The sequence below is a fragment of the Mytilus edulis genome, chromosome 10 (genome assembly GCF_963676685.1).
Source record: "Mytilus edulis chromosome 10, xbMytEdul2.2, whole genome shotgun sequence".
Classification (NCBI taxonomy): Eukaryota; Metazoa; Mollusca; class Bivalvia; order Mytilida; family Mytilidae; genus Mytilus; species Mytilus edulis.
This window is the reverse complement of record NC_092353.1, coordinates 51,631,113-51,651,541: the sequence shown is the minus strand read 5'-3', so window position 1 is coordinate 51,651,541 and position 20,429 is coordinate 51,631,113. Positions and strand designations below refer to the sequence as shown.

At 32.0% G+C, this 20,429-nt stretch overlaps 1 protein-coding gene across 1 annotated transcript in view; it reads right to left on the bottom strand.

The window, feature by feature from the left end:
* The window catches only part of LOC139492819 (A disintegrin and metalloproteinase with thrombospondin motifs adt-1-like), a 57,876-nt gene extending 39,636 nt beyond the window's left edge, over positions 1–18,240 (bottom strand). The window contains exons 1-8 of the mRNA XM_071280971.1: positions 17,162–18,240; positions 14,052–14,222; positions 11,351–11,521; positions 9,828–9,983; positions 7,505–7,675; positions 6,384–6,554; positions 3,952–4,122; positions 1,485–1,655 (exon numbers count right to left, since the gene is read on the bottom strand). Coding sequence (XP_071137072.1) covers positions 1,485–1,655; positions 3,952–4,122; positions 6,384–6,554; positions 7,505–7,675; positions 9,828–9,983; positions 11,351–11,521; positions 14,052–14,222; positions 17,162–17,249 — 1,270 coding nt within the window. The 5' untranslated portion in view covers positions 17,250–18,240. The remainder of the gene's footprint in view (positions 1–1,484; positions 1,656–3,951; positions 4,123–6,383; positions 6,555–7,504; positions 7,676–9,827; positions 9,984–11,350; positions 11,522–14,051; positions 14,223–17,161) is intronic.
* Positions 18,241–20,429: the final 2,189 nt, after the last annotated feature.

Sequence of the window (20,429 nt, the reverse complement as noted above, 5' to 3'; positions counted from 1 at the left end):
CCTCATGCAAAGCTCTGATTCCTTTCACGAATTTGGCTATACTTTTTGGACCTTTAGGATTATAGCTCTTCATCTTTTATATAAGCTTTGGATTTCAAATATTTTGGTCACGAGCATCACTGAAGAGACATGTATTGTCGAAATGCGCATCTGGTGCAAGAAAATTGGTACCGTTAATTTTATTATAGCTTGCCGTTCGGTGTGAGCCAAGGCTCCTTGTTGAAGACCGTACCTTCACCTATAATGGTTTACTTTTATTAATTGTGACTTGGATGGAGAGTTGTTTCATTTGCATTCATACTACATCTTCCTATTTCTATATATGGTTGATTTTTCTGTATTGAAATGCTGTTCAATTAGTTCGAGGAATTTCCAAAGATCGTTTATTTTCGCATTTTTACGACGCAGTGAAGAAAATTTACTATAAAGTTGAGCCATTAGTATAAGAGTGTAAGGAGACATGATTTGAAATCAGAAAGCTTCTTTGACCTTGGCTGTAAAAACTGCGAGCATTCCTTGATACTACATAAATGATATTGTATTACGTATCTCGATGTCTTCATAATAACACTGTATTATTAAAAGCTACTAAAAGCTAGTTCAAAGCTAACTACTACTAATAGATAAATCATGTACTCCCATACTTAAGTAATATACAGTACACACTCAACGAATTTAGAGTATAAACGTCATAAACAATCTGAAAGACTCATGACATTGTGCGATACTAGACTATATGTTAACAGTACCGATAAGATGTAGGACCATGAGTACCCAAAGCTTTACATACATTACCATATATATTTAGATAGATTTATTCTTTTCATATAACCATAGCCTACAATCTATTTTAAGGGCACATGTCTATATAAAATATACATGTATACATTTCTTAAATCTAATATAAATGACCAAATGGAATACTACCTATCTCATCCAAACAAAGAAACAAGAAAATTCTTAACCAAATTTAGAATAAGCGTTCATTGTCTTTTAATAAAAACAGGACGATATACAAAATACCAAGAAATGAAAGAAAATGTAAAATATGAAAAATCTTAAATGATGAATTCCATTTTTTCTTTAAACTGTAAAATTAATGAAAATAAAAGAAAAATCTTTTGAAATATTATATCGGAAAAATGGCAATTTCAATACACTTTAATTAACTGATAAACTCGTGATTATACTAAATCCATCAACACCAAATGATATAAAAACAGTTGTTTCATTTATTAAATAGTCATTAGAACTGCGTAAAGGAGACCAATATTAACTGTTCTAACATGTATATTATAATGGTTGAGTTTTTCTTATGTTTGTTTTGTCTCTATATTTGCTATAACCAAAATTGTTTTTTGTTTGTATTACAAATAAAGAATAAGAAAAGAAAAAAGAAAAAAAGGTACAAGAGTTGCATATTTGACATAATAATTACCTTCTTGAACAAGATTGAAAACAATTCATGTTAATTGTATACTTACTTGGACAAGGATTTGAAGCGCATTGTCTACTTTCTGTGTCAGAGCCAATACAACCCGGTCCGTTGTTAGCTGGTGCTGGGTTATCACATGATCTGCTTCTCACTTGGATACCACCACCACAGGTATTAGGGCACATTGTCCAGTCCTTCCAACTTCCCCAGTTGCCAGCTACTACAATATATGATAAGGAAATACAGTTGTTGACTCGTATTGCTCAAATTGAGATTACCTACTCTTTTGTTAAAGACAACTGTCTTCTTGTTTCTCCATTTGAATACAATTTTCATTACCTTTTTTTTTTATCTCAATTTGTTTAAGTACTATAGAAATAACAAAATTTTTTAAATTTCGATACTTATACATTTGAAAAAATAATAAACGATAAGAAGATATATACAATATAGGAGTTTTCTAGCTACTCTCCTAACATTGGTCAATTGCTTTAATTTATCTAAGAATTTCACATTATCTTTTATTTTTTTGTCTGGTGCCATTCAGTCATGTTCGTTACCATATTACGTATGTGAGTGTCGTTCATTACTACTCAGTATATCAATTCACAACTACGAACTTTTCAGTTGGTTTTTATTTCACGGACATACCAATATCCTGTAATAATAGTTTTAATCTTAAACCGTTCGATACGGTTAATATCAAATGCTACAGTAATGTAATACGTAAACAATTCGACATGTATCTTTTCATTTTATGATAATTTCAAGAACATGAATAAGGTTTCTCGTATTTTTGAAAAGTGTTTTCTTCTTCTTAGGAATATACACACAATCGCCAATTTTTATATTAAAGCAAGATTAAAATGTATGTTTGAATGGTTTTACACTAGTAATTTTTTGGGGCCCCGAGGGTATCACCAGCCCAGTAGCCAGTACTTCGGTACTGGCATGAAAATACGGAATTTTTGTGTTATTAAAATTTGCTGTTACAAAATATTAGAAATTATTATAAATTAAGGAATGTATCTCCCTCATGCAAAGCTCTGATTCCTTTCACGAATTTGGCTATACTTTTTGGACCTTTAGGATTATAGCTCTTCATCTTTTATATAAGCTTTGGATTTCAAATATTTTGGTCACGAGCATCACTGAAGAGACATGTATTGTCGAAATGCGCATCTGGTGCAAGAAAATTGGTACCGTTAATTTTATTATAGCTTGCCGTTCGGTGTGAGCCAAGGCTCCTTGTTGAAGACCGTACCTTCACCTATAATGGTTTACTTTTATTAATTGTGACTTGGATGGAGAGTTGTTTCATTTGCATTCATACTACATCTTCCTATTTCTATATATGGTTGATTTTTCTGTATTGAAATGCTGTTCAATTAGTTCGAGGAATTTCCAAAGATCGTTTATTTTCGCATTTTTACGACGCAGTGAAGAAAATTTACTATAAAGTTGAGCCATTAGTATAAGAGTGTAAGGAGACATGATTTGAAATCAGAAAGCTTCTTTGACCTTGGCTGTAAAAACTGCGAGCATTCCTTGATACTACATAAATGATATTGTATTACGTATCTCGATGTCTTCATAATAACACTGTATTATTAAAAGCTACTAAAAGCTAGTTCAAAGCTAACTACTACTAATAGATAAATCATGTACTCCCATACTTAAGTAATATACAGTACACACTCAACGAATTTAGAGTATAAACGTCATAAACAATCTGAAAGACTCATGACATTGTGCGATACTAGACTATATGTTAACAGTACCGATAAGATGTAGGACCATGAGTACCCAAAGCTTTACATACATTACCATATATATTTAGATAGATTTATTCTTTTCATATAACCATAGCCTACAATCTATTTTAAGGGCACATGTCTATATAAAATATACATGTATACATTTCTTAAATCTAATATAAATGACCAAATGGAATACTACCTATCTCATCCAAACAAAGAAACAAGAAAATTCTTAACCAAATTTAGAATAAGCGTTCATTGTCTTTTAATAAAAACAGGACGATATACAAAATACCAAGAAATGAAAGAAAATGTAAAATATGAAAAATCTTAAATGATGAATTCCATTTTTTCTTTAAACTGTAAAATTAATGAAAATAAAAGAAAAATCTTTTGAAATATTATATCGGAAAAATGGCAATTTCAATACACTTTAATTAACTGATAAACTCGTGATTATACTAAATCCATCAACACCAAATGATATAAAAACAGTTGTTTCATTTATTAAATAGTCATTAGAACTGCGTAAAGGAGACCAATATTAACTGTTCTAACATGTATATTATAATGGTTGAGTTTTTCTTATGTTTGTTTTGTCTCTATATTTGCTATAACCAAAATTGTTTTTTGTTTGTATTACAAATAAAGAATAAGAAAAGAAAAAAGAAAAAAAGGTACAAGAGTTGCATATTTGACATAATAACTACCTTCTTGAACAAGATTGAAAACAATTCATGTTAATTGTATACTTACTTGGACAAGGATTTGAAGCGCATTGTCTACTTTCTGTGTCAGAGCCAATACAACCCGGTCCGTTGTTAGCTGGTGCTGGGTTATCACATGATCTGCTTCTCACTTGGATACCACCACCACAGGTATTAGGGCACATTGTCCAGTCCTTCCAACTTCCCCAGTTGCCAGCTACTACAATATATGATAAGGAAATACAGTTGTTGACTCGTATTGCTCAAATTGAGATTACCTACTCTTTTGTTAAAGACAACTGTCTTCTTGTTTCTCCATTTGAATACAATTTTCATTACCTTTTTTTTTTATCTCAATTTGTTTAGGTACTATAGAAATAACAAAAATTTTTAAATTTCGATACTTATACATTTGAAAAAATAATAAACGATAAGAAGATATATACAATATAGGAGTTTTCTAGCTACTCTCCTAACATTGGTCAATTGCTTTAATTTATCTAAGAATTTCACATTATCTTTTATTTTTTTGTCTGGTGCCATTCAGTCGTGTTCGTATCCATATTACGTATGTGAGTGTCGTTCATTACTACTCAGTATATCAATTCACAACTACGAACTTTTCAGTTGGTTTTTATTTCACGGACATACCAATATCCTGTAATAATAGTTTTAATCTTAAACCGTTCGATACGGTTAATATCAAATGCTACAGTAATGTAATACGTAAACAATTCGACATGTATCTTTTCATTTTATGATAATTTCAAGAACATGAATAAGGTTTCTCGTATTTTTGAAAAGTGTTTTCTTCTTCTTAGGAATATACACACAATCGCCAATTTTTATATTAAAGCAAGATTAAAATGTATGTTTGAATGGTTTTACACTAGTAATTTTTTGGGGCCCCGAGGGTATCACCAGCCCAGTAGCCAGTACTTCGGTACTGGCATGAAAATACGGAATTTTTGTGTTATTAAAATTTGCTGTTACAAAATATTAGAAATTATCATAAATTAAGGAATGTATCTCCCTCATGCAAAGCTCTGATTCCTTTCACGAATTTGGCTATACTTTTTGGACCTTTAGGATTATAGCTCTTCATCTTTTATATAAGCTTTGGATTTCAAATATTTTGGTCACGAGCATCACTGAAGAGACATGTATTGTCGAAATGCGCATCTGGTGCAAGAAAATTGGTACCGTTAATTTTATTATAGCTTGCCGTTCGGTGTGAGCCAAGGCTCCTTGTTGAAGACCGTACCTTCACCTATAATGGTTTACTTTTATTAATTGTGACTTGGATGGAGAGTTGTGTCATTTCCATTCATACTACATCTTCCTATTTCTATATATGGTTGATTTTTCTGTATTGAAATGCTGTTCAATTAGTTCGAGGAATTTCCAAAGATCGTTTATTTTCGCATTTTTACGACGCAGTGAAGAAAATTTACTATAAAGTTGAGCCATTAGTATAAGAGTGTAAGGAGACATGATTTGAAATCAGAAAGCTTCTTTGACCTTGGCTGTAAAAACTGCGAGCATTCCTTGATACTACATAAATGATATTGTATTACGTATCTCGATGTCTTCATAATAACACTGTATTATTAAAAGCTACTAAAAGCTAGTTCAAAGCTAACTACTACTAATAGATAAATCATGTACTCCCATACTTAAGTAATATACAGTACACACTCAACGAATTTAGAGTATAAACGTCATAAACAATCTGAAAGACTCATGACATTGTGCGATACTAGACTATATGTTAACAGTACCGATAAGATGTAGGACCATGAGTACCCAAAGCTTTACATACATTACCATATATATTTAGATAGATTTATTCTTTTCATATAACCATAGCCTACAATCTATTTTAAGGGCACATGTCTATATAAAATATACATGTATACATTTCTTAAATCTAATATAAATGACCAAATGGAATACTACCTATCTCATCCAAACAAAGAAACAAGAAAATTCTTAACCAAATTTAGAATAAGCGTTCATTGTCTTTTAATAAAAACAGGACGATATACAAAATACCAAGAAATGAAAGAAAATGTAAAATATGAAAAATCTTAAATGATGAATTCCATTTTTTCTTTAAACTGTAAAATTAATGAAAATAAAAGAAAAATCTTTTGAAATATTATATCGGAAAAATGGCAATTTCAATACACTTTAATTAACTGATAAACTCGTGATTATACTAAATCCATCAACACCAAATGATATAAAAACAGTTGTTTCATTTATTAAATAGTCATTAGAACTGCGTAAAGGAGACCAATATTAACTGTTCTAACATGTATATTATAATGGTTGAGTTTTTCTTATGTTTGTTTTGTCTCTATATTTGCTATAACCAAAATTGGTTTTTGTTTGTATTGCAAATAAATAATAAGAAAAAAAAAAATAACTACCTTCTTCAACAAGATTGAAAACAATTCATGTAAATTGTATACTTACTTGGACAAGGATTTGATGCGCATTGTCTACTTTCTGTGTCAGAGCCACTACAATCCGGTCCGTTGTTAGCTGGTGCTGGGTTATCACATGATCTGCTTCTCTCTTGGATACCACCACCACATGTCTTAGAGCACATTGTCCAGTCCTTCCAACTTCCCCAGTTACCAGATACTACAATATATTTTAAAAAGATACACTTGCCGACTCTTATTGCTCAAATTTGAGGTTAACTACTATTAAAGATAGCTTTCTTCCTATTTTCGATTAAAATTCCTTTTTATATGAAAATAAAATGATGATTTATGATTGCCAATGAATCAACTCTCTACAAGAGACCTCAGGACATTGACGTAATAACCATACGGACTTAGACAATGAGTAAAACTTATAGTGCATAGCAAGCTATACAAGGCCTCAAAATGACAAATGTAAATCAATACAAATGAGAAAATTAACAGTCTGATTTATATACAAAACAAAACACGAAAAAGAAATATGATTTACAGCAACAAACAACAAGCACGTATATACAGGTTCCTCACTTGGGACAAACACATACAGCTTCAACTGTTTCGGTTCTTATACATCCATGGCTTTCAAATATTCAGCTTTACGCGTTTTTGTTGAAGTTTAATTTTAAAAATCGCTTCAGACGCACGTCATTGAAAACTCGTTATTTTTATTTTTGGTCTGAATAGTTCGTAAACTAAAGGGGAAAGATCACAATGGGCTATTGAAACTAATCAGTTGAGAACAAATTGACAACGAGATAGCAAAAAAAACGAAAAACGACGAAAGACAAACAGTACACAAAACACAACAAAGAAAACACGACAGACTAAGCAACACGAACCGCAACCCAATAGGGGATAATTTCAGGTTCACTTAAGATTAGAATGTGCAGGTGTAACCTAACATTTTCTATATAAGAAATATAAATGCCTGTACCAAGTCAAGAACATAACAGGTTTTTTTCCCATTCTTTTTATATGTTTGAGCTTTTGATTTTGCCATTTGATAAAAACTTTTCGTTTTGAATGTTCCTTACATTATTTTCTATTACAAAATGACTACCTTCTTGAACACGACTGACCATATTCGATATAATTGTTGGTACTTACTTGGACACCTAAGCGGTTTACACCGTCTAATTTGTGACCCAGTTCCACTGCAGTCTCGACCGTTGTTAGCTGGTGCTGGGCTATCACATGTTCTTCTCCTACGTTGGCGACCATTCTTGCAGCCTCCAAAGCAAGAAGACCATTCCTTCCATTCGCCCCAATCACCATTTACTGCAAAAAGGGACAATACAATATATTTGCATACCATCATTGTCACAAAACGATGTTTTCTACTCTTCTGTTGAAAACAATTTTCGTCATATTTTTCCTTTAAAAATTCATATTTCATAACCTTTTTTTGCTTCAATTTGTTATAGTTTTAATAAAAATAACCAGATTCAAAATTTTCGATACTATTACATTCTAAAAAAATATAGATGGTAAGAAAATATATACAACTGAGGGGTTCACCAGCTAATCTGTCACATTTGTAACTTGCTGTACTTAATTTAAGAACTTCACCTTAATTTGTTTTTGTTTGGTGCCATGCACATTATGCAGTCGTGTTTGTGACCATACATCGTATGTGAGTATCGTTCAATACCATGATTACTACTCAGTTTATCAAATCATAACTACGAATATTTTCCGTTTTCTTTTACGGACTTACCAATATCATGTAATAATTGTTTTAATCTTAAATCGTTCTATATGGTAAACTGGTAAATATGTATCTTTTCATTTAATAATAATTTCAAGAGTATGAAAAAGGCGTCAGGTATTTCTGGAAAATCTTTTATCTTCCTTGCGATGAACATCAATTTGCTTACTAAGTGTGAAGCAAGATTTAAATTGTTTTTCAGGGAATTCTGTATTTTCACATTTTCATGATGAAGTGTAAGAAATATAATATGAAGCTCAGCCACACATACAGGAGTGTAAAAAAAGATAGTTTCTGCGAGCATTCTTTGATTCTATCTAATATTGTTATTTTTGCTTTGTTCGTTCTAGATTCGTTATTTTGAAACCAAGTGCTTTTCTGTAATGATTTGTATTGGATGTTTTTTGTGAACCTTTTAGTTCATAATACAGAGATAAATCAAATTGGGTTCGAGTTGAGATATCAAAATACTGATTTACTAATAAGCCTAACAAATAGTCCAATAGTTGTCCTAGTTCGGCCAGGAACCACTTCGATGGTTGTCCTATGAAACATATGCATACTTTTAACGATATTTCATTGAGGTTTTGATAAATGATAACCATTGCAAACCGTTTCATATAATATGAAGCTTTCAATCTAGTTTAAGGGTCAATATATAAAAAAAAATGGTTGATTGTCAATAAGACAAATGTCCACCAGAGAGTTCAGATGACGTGGATCTATGCAATTAATATAAATATAAAGCCCCATTCCGTATAGTTTGCTATAAAATGCCCCGATAGGAAAATGTAAAATAATGCAAACGAGAAAACTAATCTGTTGTTAGAACATGTATGCCATATTTGTTTTTCGTAAATTGTTTTGTTATAAATTAGTTGAAATTGTTTCACATTTTTCATGTTAGGGCATTTTATCCGACTATACTGTATGTTTTTTTCCTCATTGTTGAAAGCCCTATAAATGCTTACATCAACATTATTTGAACTTTGGTGGATAGTTGTTTCATTGGTAATCATACCATATCTCTTCTTTTTTTTATATTAACTGAATTATTTCTAACAATGGTAGATACGAAAATCAAATATTGCAGATATGGATAAACGACAACCACTAAATTACAGGTCCCTGACTTGGGGTAGGCACATGAAGAAAATGAAATGTTAGACCTAATCAACCAAATAAATGCATGCATAACAGCACATAAAAACACAATATAATTCAGTTGACAATGTATTGACACATTAGATCGGAATAAAACACTAAATAAACAATTGACAATAGCAAAATATTCCACGCACCCTTATAGGAGTATTCGCAGCTAGTTCATAGACAATTTCAACTAATTGATAAATCACGTTCTCCGAGACTGAATAATTAATCAGTACACATGCCACGGATTACGTTTAACGATGTCATACATTGTCGAAAACAGTTTGAGAAACGCATTGTGCAAGGCTAAAATATATGTAATGGTAGCGATTTGATTTCGGATGACGAATGTTGATAACTGTACCTATATAGCACTATATATTTAGTTATGTTTAAATGTTAAATATTATAAAAAAAATGCCTACAATATACCAGGAAAACATTATTTCAATGACAAAAGCAGAAGGAATTTTAAGAGTGCTCAATATTATGTACAAGTTTTGCATATTTTACATAATGAGTACCAACATGAATAAGACTGACAATACTGCATTTATATTGGATACTTACTTGGACAGGGTTTCAGTGCACATTTTCTACTTTCTGAGCCAGGGCCACTACACTCCGGTGCTAGGTTATCGCATGATCGTGTTCGCATCCTGCTACCAATACCGCAGCTTACAGAGCACCTTGACCAGCCCGTCCAACTTCCCCATTTGCCTCTTACTACAAAACATGGTAAGAAGATAATCCGCATATTCTAATTGCTAAATATCGAAATTGCCTATTTTTCTGTTACACGTATAGACAATTTCCTTGCTAGATTTTCCATGACAATGTCTTTTTTATAACATACGTTTGTTTCATTTTTTTTTAATTTGAATAAAAATTATATATAATTTGATGATACACTTTCTGTACCTATTTCAACGGATTATAACACATGTTTAGAAAATATGTAAGAACATCTGCAACGTCGTTCTCTAGATGATCTAGGGATATTCAAACCCAGAAATCAGTACAGATTAAGTGTTTTAATCATGCTCCGAACTACTAGCAATCTTTGACGCTTAATATATATGATATTGGTAAGTTTGCTTTGTTTGTAATACATCTGAATACAAGGATTTAAACTGTGTACGCCTGACGCGCGTTTCTTTGACAGGAACCTCAATAGTGACGCTCGAGTAAAAAGTAATAAAAAAGGCCAAATAGAGATTGAGGTTGAATGTCATTGAAGACTTTAATTAAATTAATTCGTTATTTACAAAATAAGTGGTTTTCTGGACGAATGATAGTTCAAATACCTCATAGATTACCCCACAGGGATCACTTATGTTCGGATCGATATCTACAAATTACTAGCATGCCACACGTTCACTTTACTATCTCAGGTAAAAATTTAACTCAATGGTGGTTTTATACTATAATATGCATACCATCACTGATATGGGATTGAGGTAAAGTATACCAAAAACATATACTAGTATAGCATGTATAGCTTTCGAATAAGATAATAACATACAATGAAAATAAGTGGATCTGACATAACTGCCAATGAGATGGAATCGGATATCATTTCAGGTCCTCTTTGATTAAATAGCTCCTCAACTGGTTAGGTTTATAAGCTTTCGAATATTACGCGTTATATGTCCTCATCATGGTATATCCAGAAAAGCACATCGAACGTTTGAGATTTATATAATGTTTTCTTTATGTATTCACATCACTGGGTCGACACCACCAGCTCAGTAGTCAGTATTCCTGTGTCGCCATGATTTTAAATTGTCCGTTTGTAAATTTATAAATTATAAAGAAATCAACATTAAGACTTATTAGGCAAAGTTGACTTGAAATGGACTTAGGTATTATTTAAGGTCATTTGAGGTCAAAAGGTTTTCTTTTGTGTCAGTTCTTACACATTCTTAACTTTCAAATATCAACTTTATGACAAACACCAGTACACGAATTACAACATCGTGGGGATTTCGCAAGTGCTCTTAAGATGAGTATCAGTAATCTTTGTTCCTACTATCAAACGATTACCTTTTTTTGTCAGACTTAAACTGTTTAGTCTTAATTTAGAAACTTACTTGGACAACCAAGAAGTTTACAGCGTCTTTTTTCTGAACTCTTGCCACTGCAATCTAGACCGTTGTTAGATGGTGCTGGGCTATTACATGATCTTCGTCTGACTTGGACGCCACCTTTGCAGTTTCCATGGCAAGAAGACCATGCCGTCCATTTTCCGTAGTTACCATTTACTTAAAAAATATGACAATATAAAAAAGCAGATGTGGTATGATTGCCAATGAGACAACTTTCCACAAGAGACCAAAATGACACATAAATTAACAAGTATAGGTCACCGTACGGCCTTCAACAATGAGCAAAGCCCTTACCGCATAGTCAGCTATAAAAGGCCCCGAAATTACAATGTTACACAAATTCAAACGAGAAAATTAACGGCCTTATTTATATAAAAACTAGAGGCTCTAAAAAGCCTGTGTCGCTAACCTTGGTCATGTTGGTCTATATGAATATTAAACAAAGGACGCAGATGGATTCATGACAAAATTGTGTTTTGGTGATGGTGACGTGTTTGTACATCTTATTTTACTGAACATTCTTGCTGCTTACAATTATCTGTATCTATAATGAACTTGACCCAGTTAAGTTTCAGTGGAAAATGTTAGTAAAAAATTTATGAAAATTGTTAAAAATTGACTATAAAGGACAATAACTCCTTAAGGGGGTCTTACTTTTTTGTACCTTATTGCTGTTTACAGTTTATCACTATCTTTAATAATAATCAAAATAACAAAAAAAGGCAAAATTTCCTTAAAATTACCAATTCAGGGACAGCAACCCAACAACTGGTTGTCCGATCCATCTGAAATTATCAGGGCAGATAGATCTTGACCTGATATACAATTTCACCCGGTCAGATTTTCTCTAAATGCTTTGGTTTTTGAGTTACAAGCCAAAAACTGCATTTTACCCCTATGTTCTATTTTTAGCCATGGCCGCCATCTTGGTTCGTTGGCCGGGTCACGAGACACATTTTTTAAACAAGATACCCCAATGATGATTGTGGCCAAGTTTGGTTTAATTTGGCCCAGTAGTTTCAGAGGAGAAGATTTTTGTAAAAGTTAACGACGACGGACGACGACGACGGACGACGGACGCTGGACGCATAGTGACGGGAAAGGCTCACTTGGCCCTGTGGGCCAGGTGAGCTAAAAAATTGAACGACAAACAATTATGTAACACTTAAACAAACGACAACCACTGAATTACATGTTCCTGACTTGGGTCAGGCAAGGCGATATTGGTGCATACTGTTATTGTCCAAAAACGAGATTTCCTACTCGTGTGTTTACATGTTTCAAGATAACTTTGGTCATATTGCTCCGTTACAAATTCATTTTTCATAATATCTTTTTATTTCAATTTGTCATATAGTTTTAATACAATTACAATATAAATTTTCATACTATTGTTAACTGAAACACAATAGCAGGGTAGACAATATATGCATGTTACTTTAGGGGTATCAAGCTTCTCATGTCACATTAAGTACTTGCTTTAAATAATACTTATAATTTTTTTGATTTTTTTTGTCGCCAACCATCATAAATAATAAAATAAGGAATTGCTTGTACCATGTCAGAAATATGACAGTTTTTTCCATTCGTTTGATGTTGCTAAGTTTTTAATTATCCGAATTGAATTTTATTTCGAGTTTGTATTTTGTTTTTGTTTTACATGTATCAGTATTTTCTATGCAACTGCTTTCGAACTGCTCTGGAATGATTTGTATGGTATGTTTAATTGGTATCTTGAAATACCGGTTTACTGGTAAGCATATAAAATATTTATGTGGTATTTGTAAGTCAAAATGGAATCCCGTCAATTGGTTCCTATTAAATCATATGCATAACTTCATTGATATGTCATAAAACTGGCTTATACATTAATATGACTTTCAACTTAGTTTTTAGGGGTATATATAAAAATAATTGTGGTTTGATTGAAAATGAGAAAAGTATCACCCTAAGTACAAATTACATGGTTGTAGGCACCCATATCCATGTCACCTAACCTGGGACAGCTGATCGTCGTAACAAAAAATGAACATAAGTGTCAGTTACAAATGAGGCCCCTCATGGGGGGGTCCTAGTAATCACATAATCACCATTTTTTTGTCAATATAATCACATAATCATTAAATATTTGCTTATCTTTAGTAATCAAATAATCATAAACTAAAAATACAGTCCTAGGTAATCAAATAATCATGAAATATTTGGCTTAATAATCAAATAATCATTAAAAAACGGCCAAGTAATCACATAATCAAAAACCCCATGAGGGCCCTCTGGTATGTTTAATCGGTATCTTGAAATACCAGTTTACTGGTATGCATATACAATATACATGTGGTATTTGTAAGTCAAAATGGAATCCCGTCAATTGGTTCCTATTAAATCATATGCATAACTTCATTGATATGTCATAAAACTGGCTTATACATTAATGTGACTTTCAACTTAGTTTTTAGGGGTATATATATAAAAAATTGTGGTTTGATTGAAAATGAGAAAAGTATTAACCAAAGTTTAAATTACATGGATATAGGCACCCATATCTATGTCACCCAACCTGGGACAGCTGATCGTCGTAACAAAAAATGAACATAAGAGTCAGTTACAAATTACTTATACTCGAATTGCATTTGGTCTTATTACTTAAACAAGGTTGATTACATTTGATATACATTTAAATACTTACTTGGACATGCAGTAAGTGTACATGTCTTGCTCTCTGATGTAGATTTACTGCAATCTGGTCCGATTCTAGCTGATGGTGGGTTTTGACATGTTCGACGCCTTTCCTGGCTACCACTACCACATGTTACAGAGCAATGTGACCAACACGTCCATTTTGAGTAACTTCCATTTACTGTTATGTGGTAAAAAATAAACTCTCATCATATATACCAGGATTGAAATTTTATATTTACACCAGACGTGCGTTTCGTCTACAAAAGACTCATCAGTTACGCTCAAATAAAAAAATGTTAAAAACAAAAGGCCAATATTGTACGAAATTGAAGAGCACCGAGAACCAAAATTTCCTAAAAGTTTGCCAAATACAGCTAAGTAATGTATTCCTGAGGTAGAAAAGCCTTAGTATTTCAAAAATTCAAAGTTTTGTTAACAGTTAATTTATAATTATGAACATATCAATGATAACTTAAGTCAACCCAGAATAGATAACAACTTGGCAATAGTTGCGTGATAATCATATAACATGCATTGCCCTATATGGTGCAATCAAAATAATTGAATAATGCCTGCTCACATTTCCACTTAGAATTTCTTTTGAAAACGAACTACAGCTGTAAATGTTACAAAATGAATTCATAAAAGTTACTTAACAGTCTTCATAACCTGATCCATCACAGATACCGTGTTAACAGGATGAATACTATATGTGGTAGTATCTGAAAATATCCGTATATGTTTTATATACTTGAATGGCGAAGTTTTAAGCTAAAAGACGTGACTGTTTTTCAAAATATAAAATGTTTTACAAAATATCAAAATTTCATAAATGCAGCAATATTATATTATACTGCAATCAGCTAGTTTACTGTACAGATAAAGCTATACGTATAAACGTTAGCTTTATACGTCAATGACCCCAACTGACCTATAAGCCCCGCCTCCTTATTGTATTTCATCAACAACATCACGTCACGACCATGGCAACGTAAAGTAACAATGGTCAAACTTTTTTCAATTTAAACTTTTATGTCTTCAAATTGGTTATTTATATATCATGTTTATCAAATGTTATTAATTAAGTTCATTTTCCCTTTCTAATTCCTTAATTACGCCAATGTCTTACCACCTGGACTACGCTCATAGGGAAATACCCCAAAATGGTACCTCAAGAGGGAAATTCCAAACACTTTTTTTAACAATTTTTGTTACATGTTTTTTTCATTTTTCATTTTTTTTTTCGATTTCAGTATAAAAACAATATACGTATAGTGTCTTGAAATATGAAATTTATTTGTATTCGGCACGAAACGGGAAAATGCTCGGTAGAACCTCGCATTTTCCCGTTTCTAAGCCTCATACAAATAAATTTCATATTTCAAGACACTATACGTATATTGTCTAATTATTGACTTCTCAAGCTAATGTTCGTACAGTTCATAATTATGCATTAGTCATTCATATATACAATGGCATGTTGCTTCCAGAAGAAGGTTTATCTCGTATTATTCGGCATAGATATACATTGAACACTCATTAATCGATTTTAAATAGTAATTGTGGTTCCTACTTGTAAAATGAATTTTCAAAATCAAAATGTTCATAAACTCTGCCGCGATTAGTCATTACACAAATCGGGGATCACAAAACAAATGGTACTACTATGAGGGGGAGGACAGGGGTAAGGGAGACACGGAGAAAAGGGGTAGGAGAAAGGAGAAAGGGGGTGGGATAAAGGAGAAAGGGGGTAGGAGAAAGGAGAGGAAGGCTGGGAGAAAGGAGAAAAAGTTGGAGAAAGGAGAAAAAATAAAATATCTCTCCTTTTAAAAAAATTTCTAATATTTCAAGAAAAAATATCTCAAAAGGAGATGTTTTATTCTAATGGGAGAAAGGAGAAGGGGTGTAGGAGAAAGGAGAAGAGGGGTGGGAGAAGGGAGAAGGGTACCCCCTGTCCTCCCCCTCTACTATCCTGGTTTTAGAACTGTTAATTGCAGTTTATAAAAACATAGGGTGTTACTATTTTCTGATTTCTGAAGTTTTACCTACATTTTTAACAACATTTTGAGGAAAGACCTTATTAATTTGCAAAGAAAATGCATCAAATTTTATATTATACTTAAGGAGATACCAAACTCATTGACCAAAATTAGTTTGCCTCGTTTATTTACTTTGAACCTTTGTCAAAAATATAAACTTTTCGAAAAACTTGAACCACACACTTTATCGGGAAAATTTCATCGGATATAAAGTAGTTTGACAAACTCTAATTTCTATCACAGATAATCTTAATATTTCCTTAACAATGGAATATGATCAAACGTTCAGCTGATTTTTGCACAATGATCTCCCTGTAATAACATTAACAGTACCAATTTTCCGGCACCAGATGCGCATTTCGACAAAACATGTCTCTTCAGTAATGCTCGTGGCCAAAATATTTGAAATTCAAAGCTTATATAAAAGATGAAGAGCTATAATCCAAAAGGTCCAAAAAGTATAGCCAAATCCATGAAAGGAATCAGAGCGTTGCATGAGGGTGATACATTCCTTAATTTATAATAATTTCTAACATTTTGTTGTGCTATGTACAACCTGAATAAAACATAAATCAAATACATTTACGCAACATGTTTTTCATTTTGGTTTTAGTAAAGGATATATCAGGAATAGTTTTAATAATTTCAATATAAACAATTATTTGTTGAACAATTGTGCATTCTATAGTAATATTGAAATGTAGTATCACATTAGTTTCAGAATAATAACGACCCTTTAGCACAATTGCAGGTTCTTCACCGTATTGGGACTATTATTCAGAGAAATAATAAGTTACGAAAAAAAGAGAAATGTATTTTACTTCAAATATAAAATTCTGTTGAAATAAAGGAAAAGTATATGACTTTACATGACATGTCTTATCAATTCTGCAACAATATTTATAACAGAATTTACACAAATAAAAGACAGTTTTAAATCATTAACCATAAATTTTTCAAAGAAAATATTACCATCATCAAATGAAAAATATTGTCTTTTGAACGTGCTTTTTACGAAAGAAAAAAAAACAAATCTGAATGATGAAAATATATTTAAAAAGTATTATACTTTCCTTACCTGTTTGAAAGATTAAGAACATCAAATGAATCAGAAATAGTTTTTCCATGATGACCGTTTTATGCCATGTGTCTGCGCAAATTTTCATGAAAAATGGAAGATTGTGATATTTAACGTTGCAAAACTTGTCTATAAATACAGTATGTTTTACCAGCTGCGACTACATAAAGTTATGACCTTATGATGTTGTTTGAGGCAAAAAATTCAATTATGTTCGATATCTATTATATATATAGATTTTCAGTCATTTAAAGTAGGCTACAGATTTTCGTTCATTTAAAGTAGGCTACAGATTTTCGATCATTTAAAGTGGAATACAGATTTTCGGTCAACAGTGGTTTTTTTTCTCTCGCTTCTTTACGTAGGAAAAACATCGAACCTTTTTAAATCCTTGTATTTATCACCAAATCATTTAGAAAATATCAAGGTTATGTCTTATTTGCTCATGTGCAATAAAACAAGCCTGGAACAATCATCAATACTATCCTGACAAAAACATGAATATCATGATCGGACTGGTTTGAGATGCACAAATCACATGTCTGGTAATCTTTGTCGCTAGGTAATTACAAATCATTCCTTGTTCTATTCCATCAGATAAAAAACTTTTTTTTTAATCAGCTACTTTATAGCCAGTTATTCCAGGCTAAGAAATAAAAATGTAACACAATTGAAACGAAAAAACAATCAGCATGGTTAATGTACCAAAAAATGAACGAAAAATAAATATGATATACAATAAAACAATAAAACTACTGAGTAACAGACATGTACTGAATGTGGCGGAATTAAATATGTTTATTATATTGCGGTTAAATAAATACCATATAAAGACATGTCCGTGTTTTTGTTAACCATTATTCTGATGTTTACTAATTTGATTTTTACAGTGTGGTCCTATCCGCTGTCGCATGTTAGATGGAGAGTTTGCCGAACAGCAAACATGTTTACTCAGCAACATAAGTGCCTGTCTAAAGCAAGGGACAGTGTTGAGTGGTAGCCGTTTCTCTTGATTTTTTTTTTCGTTTTGTTTAGGGACGACATCAAAATTTCAATGTAGGTTAAAAAAACTTAATTCATAAATTTTACAATGACCCCCCTCCCCACCCCGCTCTTAGCTTAATTTGGGAAAAATTGATTGACTAATTTGGATATATGTTTGGATGAACAAAACTTGCAGCACTTTTTAACCCCCCCCCCCCCAAATTATTTGAATTAAGTTTTTTTTATCCTTCATTGATTTTTTGATATATAATTTTGTTTATATATTTTTTGAGGGTTTACGTCAGGTTAATATAAGAGGAAGTTGGATGGATTTAGTGATGTATGTGTTATTCCGCATTTAGTGTAAAGGAATGATTATTTTTTCAAAGTCAAATGTACATTAGAAAATGCCTGTACCAAGTCAGGAATATGACAGTTGTTATCCATTCGTTTGATGTGTTTGGACTTTTGATTTTGCCTTTGTACAACCCATTCCGCAACAGGTCATGTGCTTAATTAAGTGAAGTAAATACGCAGTTTTATTTACGGTAAATTTTTTTCTACAAATAAGCTGTCCATCCGACTATACACACTAGTTTATTATGGTTTTACTTGAATAATAACGGAAATTTGTATTTCAAAGATAGGGAGACGATGTACGTACAAAGAGGCCCTTATGTCTATATATGATTTATTGGATAAGAAATCAAGCCTTGCCCAAGGCCACTTACAGACCCTCAAAGAAAAGTTGAAAAATACTGTACGTACAGGGAGCGTGATACTATCTCTGTCAAAGGTACTGAATTTAACATCCTATTCCAACCGGATGCTTGAGTATTTAGTCTTTACAGCCGAACAGTAGCCCGACGTTACTTTAAAAACGGTAGAAATCCAGGTAATCGTTTACGTTCTGGATGCCTTCAAATAGTTCAGTGTTACCTTGTTTACTAATTTTTGGTAATCGATTAAGTTACGATTAAAATTCGTGTTAGGAGTTCTTTCTTTTTTGGTAATTTTACTTTTTACATGTATCATGAGTTACAAGATTTCTGATTAAAAATAATTAATTGCAAAATGTAATCGAGTGAAAAAGTTTACGATTAATGACTACGATCACCCCATGTCTGATCATCTATAAAGGGGGACATGTAGTTAAATAAAAAAAAATCGTTCATTGTCCAAAATAGCTCATGTATGAAATAAGAGATTACATTTGTTCAATGGTTCATGTCTAGACATAAGGAGCTTTTGATTAAAGCTGGATTACTTTGAAGTTGGAGTTCTTTTTATACTAAAAAAATATAAAACAGTCAGGTATGACCCTTAAATGAAAATGAACACTCGTATACAGCTCACCAATTTAAAGTTGACCTTTATGAACGCGCCAAGTTTAAACTTTTTGGTTGTGTTCAATTTTCCCTGTAGAATTGTTTATTGGAGCTAATTTATAAAAAAAAGTTCATCCTTTTACATGTATACGTTAACAGAAATCGACAAACGATTCATTTAGACTTAAAGCACTAGGCTTATAAGAACGATAATTGGACATTCTAGGTTATCAGGTGTCAATTATCATTTTTAAGATATGTGTTGGCTTCATGGACTGAAGAAAATAACACATGTCTTCAAAAAGGAAAACATATTTTTCTTCGTGGACTGAGGGCTATAACCCATTACCAATCAAAACATTATGGACTGACTCTCGTCTATGTTGAATATCGTACAAAAGTGTACGAAAATTATCTTATTGTGGACTATAGTTGATCTGTATAACAGCTCATATTAATTAGTATATTTGATTTCTTTTAGTTGCATTATAACTCTCCCCTTTAAAAAAAGAGAAAATTATAAATAAAATTTAAAAACAAAAATGAAATAAAATTACAAATAGAAAATAGAAAACGTATTCACAAAAGAGGGCACATTGACAGAGACCTTAACATTAAAATAGAACAAACAACTAATGAGGGCCCTCATGGGGTTTTTGATTATGTGATTACTTGGCCGTTTTTTTAATGATTATTTGATTATTAAGCCAAATATTTCATGATTATTTGATTACCTAGGACTGTATTTTTAGTTTATGATTATTTGATTACTAAAGATAAGCAAATATTTAATGATTATGTGATTATATTGGCAAAAAAATGGTGATTATGTGATTACTAGGACCCCCCCATGAGGGGCCTCACTAATCGGTGATTCGTCCCCCAGGGTATCATCAGCCCAGTAGTCAGCACTTCGGTGTTGATATGAATATTAATTATATGGTCATTTTTATAAA